Here is a 12,373-nt window from a genome sequence, read left to right on the forward strand (position 1 = left end):
GTCACTCCATTGTACTGTACACAAGTTGAGCTCCTGATACTATATGAACAGTACATATACTTCTAGTCCCAGAAATAGATAGATACAACAGAGTTTTCATCTACACCCTCAGTGAATAGTATATTTTCATGGTATATATTCTTGAAGATATAACGTCCAAGACGTTGGTTTACCTGGAAGGTATACGGTGAGGATCCTCTGTCAGAAGTATGGGTGTGTACATGTGTGTTTAGACAGTGAGTCAGTATTGGTTACAGTATATTAAACATATTAACATAAGGTGGTGAGGTGTGTTGAGGCATGCATGTGTGAGTGCATGGCACTGGGTAACCAGGTCTCTCTATTGTATGTATCTGTCTGCTGCAGGGGTGTGCTGGGGGCTCAGAGGACTTCAGGGAGATGCAGTGTTCTGCCTACAACGACAGACCGCTGGTGGCTGGAAACAGTTACAGATGGACCACCTTCCATGGAGGTCGGTGAGGCATGGTGTGTGTGTGTGTGTTTGTGTGTGTGTGTGTGTGTGCGCGCTAAATGTGGCATATGTCCATTGGGAAATCTGCTTGTCATTTGGCCACATCTGTATTATGAATTCAGTCCATACTCTCCACTGACCTGTTTCACCCTTTCCCCTCTGCACCCTACCCCCACCACTACTTCCCCCCCATTTCCTACCTCCATCCCCGTTCTCCTACCTCATTCCATTCCCATCTGTCCTCCACCTGCTACTAGTTTCCTCCTTCCATCAATTAAAATGTCAAATTCTTTTAAACCCTGTCCTGCAGTACTACGGCTAGGAGATAATAGACTAGAATAGCCAGTAACGTGACTAACCCAACTTTCTAGTAACTGTACTGTTTAGTCGTATGTGAGAGGTAATGTCTGTCCGTGAGGAGGTTGTTTATATATGTATGTTTGCCTTGTCTTGTGATACCACCTCCTGACCTAAGGTTCTAACCCGTGTGAGCTGAGCTGTCTGGCCCAGGGTCACAACTTCTACTACAACTTTGGTCGTGTCCTGGACGGCACTGCCTGCAGTAAAGAGCCTGGAGATGTGTGTGTCAACGGAAAATGCTTGGTGAGTGACAATTTTGTGTGTATGTGTCTACTACGCAGAGAGGTGGTCTCACTATGTGTGTGTGTGTCAGGCAGTACTGGAATCGAAAGCACACACTCTCCCTCTTGCATCCCCTTTCTCTCTGTCTGGGCAGTATTGGGACTGTCTCTGTCTGGGCAGTATTGGGACTGTCTCTGTCTGGGCATTATTGGGACTGTCTCTGTCTGGGCAGTATTGGGAATGTCTCTGTCTGGGCAGTATTGGGAATGTCTCTGTCTGGGCAGTATTGGGACTGTCTCTGTCTGGGCAGTATTGGGACTGTCTCTGTCTGGGCAGTATTGGGACTATCTCTGTCTGGACAGTATTGGGACTGTCTCTGTCTGGACAGTATTGGGACTGTCTCTGTCTGGATAGTATTGGGACTGTCTCTGTCTGGACAGTATTGGGACTGTCTCTGTCTGGACAGTATTGGGACTGTCTCTGTCTGGACAGTATTGGGACTGTCTCTGTCTGGACAGTATTGGGACTGTCTCTGTCTGGGCAGTCTTGGGACTGTCTCTGTCTGGGCAGTCTTGGGACTGTCTCTGTCTGGGCAGTATTGGGACTGTCTGTCTGGACATTATTGGGACTGTGTTGACCATTTCCTCTGGTTCCCTTAGGAGTAGTTTACTCATCCTGTGCGTTAGGACCAGAGTGCACTTGTCAGAGCACACCCACACACACACACACACACACACACACACACACACACACACACACACGCCCACACACACACACACACACACGCCCACACACACACGCTCGCACACAAACACAGCCTCTAAAGGATAGACGGAGCAAAATCAATGTCAAGGGCTGACATTCCTTGTGGCTTTTTCTTTTAGAACTAATTTATGTTTAGTCAAAGCTGGATTCATGAAGTTTCGATGAGGGAACACTAATGGTACTTGCTGCACTCTAAGAAACAGAATGTACAAACAGAGCATTAACAGAATGTTACTCTAGGCCCATAAATGCACTCTGTGTGTGTGTGTGTTCTGAGGGTCAAAGCAGAGGCCCCCAAACTCTAAGCTCTGGCCCTCCGCCACTAAATTCTCAACCTAAGTGATTCCTGCAGGACAGTGACCGAGTGTTCAAGCAGCAGAGAAAGACACACACGGACACACACACACACGGACACACAGACACACAGACACACGGACACACAGACACACAGACACACAGACACACAGACACACAGACACACGGACACACGGACACACGGACACACGGACACACGGACACACACACACACAGACATGTTGTTGCTCTGTGTATGTGGAACAATGCAACAAGGGATGCACGATGGGCCCTTTCAGGGACACACACTCACACACACACACACACCTCAGTAATAAGGTTCTCCCATCCCACACACACACCTCAGTAATAGGGTTCTCCCATCCCACACACACACAACAGTAAAAGGGTTCTCCCATCCCACACACACACCTCAGTAATAGGGTTCTCCCATCCCCCACACACACCTCAGTAATAGGGTTCTCCCATCCCCCACACACACCTCAGTAATAGGGTTCTCCCATCCCATACACACACACCTCAGTAATAGGGTTCTCCCATCCCCCACACACTCCAGCAGATGGAGATGATTGGAAAATCAATTCTCTCCCCAGAGGTTGAGGCTTTGGTAGTACATTATAGTCCTCCATCAAATCCCAAAATCAAAATGTGTGTGTGTGTGTGTGCAGAGAAATGTAGGAGTGTGAACATTAGCATTTTGGTCTTTATGTTTGTGTGTTTGCTTGTATGTCTTTGTGTGAGTTGATGTGTATGAGGGGATTTATGGGGCGTGAGGTCAGCAGTGGCCCTAAACTGTCTGAGATCCCAGGGGGCATGGTCTAGGACAGGAAGCAGATGCAGAGTCCAGCTGGTCTGGAAGGCGGCGTGACACAGATTGAGTTCAGGCCCACACTACACATAGCTGCCTGGACTAAATGTGTGTGTGTGTGTGTGTGTGTGTGTGTGTGTGTGTGTGTGTGTGTGTGTGTGTGTGTGTGTGTGTGTGTGTGTGGGGGGGGGGGGTGTATTCATGTATACAGTAAAGAGTGCCTCATGCACTCAGGTAGCTTGTTGTGTTGATTCATATACTGTTGCGTACACAGATTCACTGTGTGTGTGTGAGGGGTAGATAATTATATGTTTCCTAGATTGCTGGTCTCTACTCTAGAACCTCCCACTTGATTGGTTTTCTCTGCACAGCAGGAGGAACATACAGATTGTAATCTGACTGGTGTGTAGCAAGCAATTGACCCCTGACCCCACGCACACACACACACACACACACAGACGGAGACGCACGCACACACACAGATGGAGACGCACGCACACACACACACACACACACACACACACACACACACACACACACACACACACACACACACACAGACGCCCACTTGAATCTGGGGCAGCAGCTAGCCGAGTGGTTAGAGTGTTGGGCCAGTAACCGTTGTTGGATCGAATCCCCAAACTGACAAGGTAAAAATATGTCGCTCTGCCCCTGAACTAGGCAGTTGGCCTACTGGGGAACAGTAGGTTGTCATTGAAAATAAGAATTTGTTCTTAACTGACTAGCCTGGTTAAATAAAGGTTACATTTAAAATGTAAAAAAGCTTCTCTCTGAGTGTTTTAATGTATATGATGGTATGATGCTTTTCACCAGGCTTCAAAGTGCTTTGCAGGGTTGGTATTTCTCCTCTCCTCGTCTCTCTTCTCATCGTCTCTCCTCGTCTCTCTTCTCATCGTCTCTCCTCTCATCGTCTCTCCTCTCACCGTCTCTCCTCTCCTCGTCTCTCATCGTCTCTCTTCTCATCGTCTCTCCTCTCATCGTCTCTCCTCTCATCATCTCTCCACGTCTCTCCTTGTCTATTTTTTTATTCTCTCCTCTCATCGTCTTTCCACCTCTCTCCTATTCTCTCCTCTCCTTATCTCTCCTCTCATCGTCTCTCCTCGTCTCTCCTCTCCTCGTTTCTCCTCGTCTCTCCTCTCCCCGTCTCTCCTCTCCTCGTCTCTCCTCTCCTTGTCTCCTCTCATCGTCTCTCCTATTCTCTCCTCTCATCGTCTCTCCTATTCTCTCCTCTCATCGTCTCTCCACATCTCTCCTCTCATCGTCTCTCCACGTCTCTCCTCATCGTCTCTCCACCTCTCCTTGTCTCTCCTCGTCTCTCCACGTCTCTCCTCTCCTCGTCTCTCCACTCATCGTCTCTCCACGTCTCTCCTCTCATCATCTCTCCTCTCATCGTCTCTCCACGTCTCTCCTCTAATCATCTCTCCACCTCTCTCCTATTCTCTCCTCTCCACGTCTCTCCTCTCATCGTCTCTCCTTATCTCTCCTCTCATCGTCTCTCCTCGTTTCTCCTCTCCTCGTCTCTCCTCTAATCTTCTCTCCTCGTCTCTCCTCTCCTCGTCTCTCCTCTCCTCTTCTCTCCTATTCTCTCCTCTCATCGTTTCTCCTATTCTCTCCTCTCATCGTCTCTCCACGTCTCTCCTCTCCTCGTTTCTCCTCGTCTCTCCTCTCCTTGTCTCTCCTCTCCTCGTCTCTCCTCTCATCGTCTCTCCTATTCTCTCCTCTCATCGTCTCTCCTATTCTCGCCTCTCATCGTCTCTCCCCATCTCTCCTCTCATCGTCTCTCCACGTCTCTCCTCATCGTCTCTCCACCTCTCCTTGTCTCTCCTCGTCTCTCCACGTCTCTCCTCTCCTCGTCTCTCCACTCATCGTCTCTCCACGTCTCTCCTCTCATCATCTCTCCTCTCATCGTCTCTCCACGTCTCTCCTCTAATCATATCTCCTCTCATCGTCTTTCCACCTCTCTCCTATTCTCTCCTCTCCACGTCTCTCCTCTCATCGTCTCTCCTTATCTCTCCTCTCATCGTCTCTCCTCGTTTCTCCTCGTCTCTCGTCGAATCTTCTCTCCTCGTCTCTCCTCTCCTCGTCTCTCCTCGTCTCTCCTCTCCTCTTCTCTCCTATTCTCTCCTCTCATCGTCTCTCCTATTCTCTCCTCTCATCGTCTCTCCACGTCTCTCCTCTCCTCGTTTCTCCTCGTCTCTCCTCTCCTCGTCTCTCCTCTCATCGTCTCTCCTATTCTCTCCTCTCATCGTCTCTCCACATCTCTCCTCTCATCGTCTCTCCTCATCGTCTCTCCACCTCTCCTGGTCTCTCCTCGTCTCTCCACGTCTCTCCTCTCCTCATCTCTCCACTCATCGTCTCTCCACGTCTCTCCTCTCATCATCTCTCTTCTCATCGTCTCTCCACGTCTCTCCTCTCATCATCTCTCCTCTCATCGTCTTTCCACCTCTCTCCTATTCTCTCCTCTCCACGTCTCTCCTCTCATCGTCTCTCCATCTCTCCTCTCATCGTCTCTCCTCGTTTCTCCTCTCCTCGTCTCTCCTCTAATCTTCTCTCCTCGTCTCTCCTCTCCTCGTCTCTCCTCTCCTCGTCTCTCCTCTCATCGTCTCTCCTATTCTCTCCTCTCATTGTCTCTCCACGTCTCTCCTCATCGTCTCTCCACCTCTCCTTGTCTCTCCACGTCTCTCCTCTCCTCGTCTCTCCACGTCTCTCCTCTCCTCGTCTCTCCACTCATCGTCTCTCCACGTCTCTCCTCTCATCATCTCTCCTCTCATCGTCTCTCCACGTCTCTCCTCTCATCGTCTCTCCACGTCTCTCCTCTCATCATCTCTCCACATCTCTCCTCTCATCGTCTCTCCACGTCTCTCCTCTCCACGTCTCTCCAGAGTGGAACATGCTTCAACAGAGACAGTGGGGATGTTCACCATAGAGCAACATCTGACTACATGGACATAGTTAATTAGTGCTGTGCCCCTTGTCCTTTTATGTAGTGGAAAAAGACATCCACATCTTCAACTTACCTCCATCGCTAGGTCACCATCTTCTAAGAAATGTTGGTGTGGTATTATCTACATGCCCTACTTCCTGTTCAGAATTATTCTGAAGCCTTCTGAGTTCTGTGGTATTGTAGAAAACCTGCACCCCTCAACTAGAACTGCTTTACGATTACTGCAATTCTGCCATAGGGGGAAGGGCTCTCTGTTTACATGGCACACCCCTGACTTCTTATGGGACCTTTGACCCGCCAATCATCACCCCTGAACTTTACGCCTGGACTGATATATTGGGGGTCAGCATGCCCAAGCTGGGGTCAGAGGTCAGTCCCACTTTTACAGAGAAAGGAGAAAGCAACTAGACTTTTCCATAGGCTCTTTTCTGGGTTACCAACTCTGAACTCCCGGACGTGGTGTGAATGTGTCATGATGAAAAACCAGTCATAAAGCTGTGTGTCTGAGGCATAGTAAAGGAGCCTGTCCAGTCTAATCAGGTACCCGGAGTGATCGTCCCTTAAAGGTAGACCCAGCGATATGACATAAACACAGAAAGTAAACAGCAGCGTGGGTCAATTTCCGCAACAACTAAGAGCGTTGAAGCGCGAGGCAGAAATTCTCAGCCATTTTGGTTCCGTGGGTCCCACGTTGTAACAACGTGAAACAAACCCGTGCACATGTGCAGATGCTGTGTGTGACTGTGTGGGAGTGAAGTCTTGCATCTCACTCATCTGAATATCTGCAGTGCTGCTTGTGGCATTTCACTGGGTCTACGTTTAACAAGGCCATCAGCAGTTACTGGTGCTCTTTTTCAGGGGGTATCTTGGGGTATTTGGTTTTCAACCTTGATTTGTTTTTGCTTTGTCTGTTGTGTGTCTGGTTTTATGTTAATTGTCTGTGTGTTGTCTTTTTCTGTGTTGTCTGAACGTTGCCTGTGTTGCCTGTGCGTTGTCTGAACGTTGCCTGTATGTTGTCTGTCTTGTGCAGACACCGGGCTGTGACCTGATCCTGGGCTCAGACCAGCAGGAGGATGCCTGTATGGTGTGTGGAGGACAGAACTCCACCTGTCTACACCACAGGAGTGTGTACCAGAATGCACAGGGAGCAGGTACACATAAGCAAACACACACACACACACACAAACTCGAAGCATAGACAGAGCAAACAAAATGTCAAAGGCTGACACACTGAATGTACAAAACATTACAAATTTCCTAATATTTGGTTGCACCCCCCTTTGCCCTCAGAACAGCCTCAATCTGTCAGCCATGGACTCTACAAGGTGTTGAAAGCATTCCACAGGGATGCTGGCCCATGTTGACTCTACAAGGTGTTGAAAGCGTTCCACAGGGATGCTGGCCCATGTTGACTCTACAAGGTGTTGAAAGCGTTCCACAGGGATGCTGGCCCATGTTGACTCTACAAGGTGTTGAAAGCGTTCCACAGGGATGCTGGCCCATGTTGACTCTACAAGGTGTTGAAAGCGTTCCACAGGGATGCTGGCCCATGTTGACTCTACAAGGTGTTGAAAGCGTTCCACAGGGATGCTGGCCCATGTTGACTCCAATGCTTCCCATGGTTGTGTGAAGTTGACTGGATGTCCTTTGGGTGGTGGCCCATTGATTCACACAGGAAGAAACTGTTGAGCGCGGAGAAACCCAGTAGCGGTGCAGTTCTTGACTAAAACCGGTGCGCCTGGCACCTACTATCATACCCCGTTCAAATACACTTCAATCTTTTGTCTTGCCCATTCACCCTCTGAATGGCACACATATACAATCCATGTCTGAATTGTCTCAAGGCTTAAAACCCCTCCCTCATGTACCCTGATTGAAGTGGCTTTAACAGGTGACATCAATAAGGGATCATAGAATTCACTTGGTCAGTGTATGTCATGGAAAGAGCAGGTGTTCCTAATGTTTTGTACACTCGGTGTTTATGTTTAGTCAAAGCTGGATTCATGAAGTTTCGATAAGGGAACACTAATGGTACTTGCTGCACTCTAAGAAACAGAATGTACAAACAGAACGTCAACAGAATGTTACTCTAGGCCCATAAATGCACTGTGTGTGTGTGTGTGTGTGTGTGTGTGTGTGTGTGTGTGTGTGTGTGTGTGTGTGTGTGTGTGTTTTCTGAGGGTCAAAGCAGAGGCCCCCAAACTCTAAGCTCTGGCCCTCCGCCACTAAATTCTCAACCTAAGTGATTCCTGCAGGACAGTGACCGAGTGTTCAAGCAGCAGAGAAAGACACACACGGACACACACACACGGACACACACTAGCACTCTGTGCAAGGCAGACACAGGTACCCAAACAAGAATACACAATAATAAATCCCCCCTCCCCTCGACACATACAGACACACACACAGACCCACACAGACATACACACACAGAGCGGCCAACACCTCTGGCGTGCGATTTGGCACTGCGCTCCATTCTGAAACAGAATCCTCTGTTGAGCTGGCGCCGCGTGTGGGCACAGTGACTGAAGAGAGGCTGTACTGCTTCATGATGGTTCAGCTTGAGTTCTGAAACAGAATCCTCTGTTGAACTGGCGCCGCGTGTGTGCACAGTGACTGAAGAGAGACTGTACTGCTTCATGATGGTTCAGCTTGAGTGAGGAGACAACATGGAGATAAAGGAGGCTTTGTTTGAGTGCCTGGGCAGCCTAGGAGGGCTTCCCGGGTTTTCTCTCCTCCTGCAGCTGTGTGTCCCAATGAGGCATAACAGATTTGATGCCGCTGGGCGTAATCATTGCTTCCCACAGGGTCAAAAGCCAAGGGCCCAGAGAACTCATCACGGTCAAGCTATACATACATTTATCTTTGAGTCATTTAGCAGACGCTCTTATCCAGAGTGACTTACAGTAGTGAGTTCATACATTTGTCTTCTTAATCTTCTTAAGGTCAGGCACGTCTGGTGTGCAGGTGTTTGTTCCAGCCGGTACTAACTCACCAGATTCAAATAATCATCACGGTCAGGCTATAACACTCTAATGTTAACCGGAGGCGGAACAGAACCCTAACTCAAGGTTGATAACTCAAACCCTACAGCTGAACTCTACAGGATAGGCACTTTTGTGGCCAAATTGTGTGAAGATAACTCAACATCCCTGTGCAGATCTATCACATACATCTAGATCAGTGTGCAGATCTATCACATACATCTAGATCAGTTTCATAAGTCAACAGCCCTGTGCAGATCTATCACATACATCTAGATCAGTTTCATAAGTCAACAGCCCTGTGCAGATCTATCACATACATATAGATCAGTTTCATAAGTCAACAGCCCTGTGCAGATCTATCACATACATATAGATCAGTTTCATAAGTCAACAGCCCTGTGCAGATCTATCACATACATATAGATCAGTTTCATAAGTCAACAGCCCTGTGCAGATCTATCACATACATATAGATCAGTTTCATAAGTCAACAGCCCTGTGCAGATCTATCACATACATATAGATCAGTTTTATAAGTCAACAGCCCTGTGCAGATCTATCACATACATATAGATCAGTTTTATAAGTCAACAGCCCTGTGCAGATCTATCACATACATATAGATCAGTTTCATAAGTCAACAGCCCTGTGCAGATCTATCACATACATATAGATCAGTTTCATAAGTCAACAGCCCTGTGCAGATCTATCACATACATATAGATCAGTTTTATAAGTCAACAGCCCTGTGCAGATCTATCACATACATATAGATCAGTTTCATAAGTCAACAGCCCTGTGCAGATCTATCACATACATATAGATCAGTTTCATAAGTCAACAGCCCTGTGCAGATCTATCACATACAACTAGATCAGTTTCATAAGTCAACAGCCCTGTGCAGATCTATCACATACATATAGATCAGTTTCATAAGTCAACAGCCCTGTGCAGATCTATCACATACATATAGATCAGTTTCATAAGTCAACAGCCCTGTGCAGATCTATCACATACATATAGATCAGTTTCATAAGTCAACAGCCCTGTGCAGATCTATCACATACATATAGATCAGTTTCATAAGTCAACAGCCCTGTGCAGATCTATCACATACATATAGATCAGTTTTATAAGTCAACAGCCCTGTGCAGATCTATCACATACATATAGATCAGTTTCATAAGTCAACAGCCCTGTGCAGATCTATCACATACATATAGATCAGTTTCATAAGTCAACAGCCCTGTGGTGTAGAGCTGACGTAAGAAGAGACGAGACAAAACTAGTTTAATAATTTTGTGTTGTAGAACAGCTGACTTACTCCAGCTCTTCACACAACATGGCAAAATCTTTGCGAGTCATTAATTTAATGGAGACAGTCTGAACCATAGAGATAGATAGAGGACTCTGGATGGTTTAATTGCATGAGTTGGATTTGTCCTACTTTTGCTTTGCTTTTGGCCATGCTACAACCACCCCGAAATTTGAATCAAAAGCTATTTCATGGCATTTTTAATAGTACAGTACCTACTAACTCGAAACAGGTACAGCCACACAGTGATGTTAGCTTGCATAGAAAATGTTTTTGGTTTTTAGATGTTGCTAGATGTTTGTTTGAACGAGGAAGTCCTGAACACAGCTGAACTTATTAAGGGTAGGCCCCTCCGGGATCTGCAGGCCTTTGTTCTAGCCTAGCACTAACATACAAGATTAATTCAAAAAACTCAAACTCGGGTTCATAACTAAGTCTATTGCTGAACCATAGAGACAGATAGAGGACTCTAGATGGATATAACCCGTTTTAGCATGGACATTGCAATTGAGGGCTTCCACCGTTTTAAACTAGCAAATGATTAGAGTATTGTCTTCAAATTGAGTTGCGTATGGTTAGGAAATGTCTTTAAAGCGGCAATCTACAGTAGAAACAATAACAAAGCGTTCTTCCTGCCCCTGGTTCAGTAAACAGCTGAGGGATGGGGCTGCAGAAATAAACCACTCTCAAGTTCATAGACAAAGCTATGGATGCAAGGACTGACCATGATATCAACATTATAGTTTTAACCATGTTTTGAGGCCATATAGTGTTTGTTAACATTTTCTTTGTTTACAAACAGAGTAAAACAAGCTTATATTTTGTGTTGTGATGAGGTAGGACAGATGAAGTAAGTTTGAGGCATTTACAAGTTCAGAGGGAACATATAATTAATTTATCCCCATAAAATGGATGTAGCAATTGCTGATTGCCACTTTAAGCTATATCACCTCAATCTAGTGACCAAAATAAATGAATTTCACACAATATTTGGTTCAGGACTGTGTTACAGGTGGCGGTAAATCACCAAATTAGCTTTACGCTTTCTTCAAATGGACCCGTTTAAAATAGCACTATAACTCTTAATTCACACACAGCTTTCATCTCAGAGACCTACAATTGTCAAAACAAGAGCAACGGTTTCTCAGTCCCATAGAAAAACCACAATGAATAGGGTAGTCTTGCTGCTCGCTTTTCACACACCAGCAGCAGGGGAACCACAGAGATGTTGACTGCTTTTGACTAGTGAAATATCACTCTCTAAATGAATGGTTCATGCTTTTTGGCTCGATGGTGAAATATCCCACGTTTGGTTTAACCATTAATAAACTGTCTGCAAATCATTATGTAATTCTAATTTAGTTATCATTAATGAGTAAATGAATATGTATTAACAATTTGCTATGAGAATATATCTCAGAAAAAAAGCTATATGTATATACGTATATAAACTCCACAAAAAAAGAAACGTCCCTTTTTCAGGACCCTGTCTTTCAAAGATAATTTGTAAAAATCCAAATAACTTCACAGATCTTCATTGTAAAGGGTTTAAACGCTGTTTCCCATGCTTGTTCAATGAACCATAAACAATTAATGAACATGGAACTGTCTTTAAGACACTAACAGCTTACAGACGGTAGGCAATTAAGGTCACAGTTATGAAAAGTTAGGACATGAAAGAGGCCTTTCTACTGACTGAAAAACACCAAAATAAAGATGCCCAGGGTCCCTGCTCATCTGCGTGAACGTGCCTTAGGCATGCTGCAAGGAGGCATGGGGACTACAGATGTGGCCAGGGCAATAAATTGCAATGTCCGTACTGTGAGACGTCTAAGACAGCGCTACAGGGAGACAGGACGGACAGCTGATCGTCATCGCAGTATCAGACCACGTGTAAAAACCCATGCACAGGATCGGTACATCCAAACATCACACCTGCAGACAGGTACAGGATGGCAACAACAGCTGCCCGAGTTACACCAGGAACGCACAATCCCTCCATCAGTGCTCAGACTGAGGGCTTGTAGGCCTGTTGTAAGGCAGGTCCTCACCAGACATCACCAGCAACAACGTCGACTATGGGCATAAACCCACCGTCGCTGGACCAGACAGGACTGGCAAAAAGTGCTTTTCACTGACGACTCACGGTTTTGTCTCAGCA

General features: G+C 46.4%; 1 protein-coding gene across 5 annotated transcripts in view; it reads left to right on the forward strand.

The window, feature by feature from the left end:
• Nucleotides 1-12,373, forward strand: part of LOC110526975 (ADAMTS-like protein 5) — a 69,783-nt gene that overhangs the window by 37,910 nt on the left and 19,500 nt on the right. For 2 of the 5 annotated variants that reach the window (XM_036981142.1, XM_036981144.1), the window contains 3 exons: nt 367-476; nt 948-1,075; nt 6,938-7,058. In XM_036981142.1, the coding sequence (XP_036837037.1) occupies nt 367-476; nt 948-1,075; nt 6,938-7,058 (359 nt within the window). Of the gene's footprint in view, nt 1-366; nt 487-947; nt 1,076-6,937; nt 7,059-12,373 lie in introns of all 5 variants that reach the window. The other 3 variants (XM_036981143.1, XM_036981145.1, XM_036981141.1) reach the window with 2 other exon arrangements.

This window comes from Oncorhynchus mykiss, chromosome 6 (genome assembly GCF_013265735.2).
Source record: "Oncorhynchus mykiss isolate Arlee chromosome 6, USDA_OmykA_1.1, whole genome shotgun sequence".
NCBI lineage: Eukaryota > Metazoa > Chordata > Actinopteri > Salmoniformes > Salmonidae > Oncorhynchus > Oncorhynchus mykiss.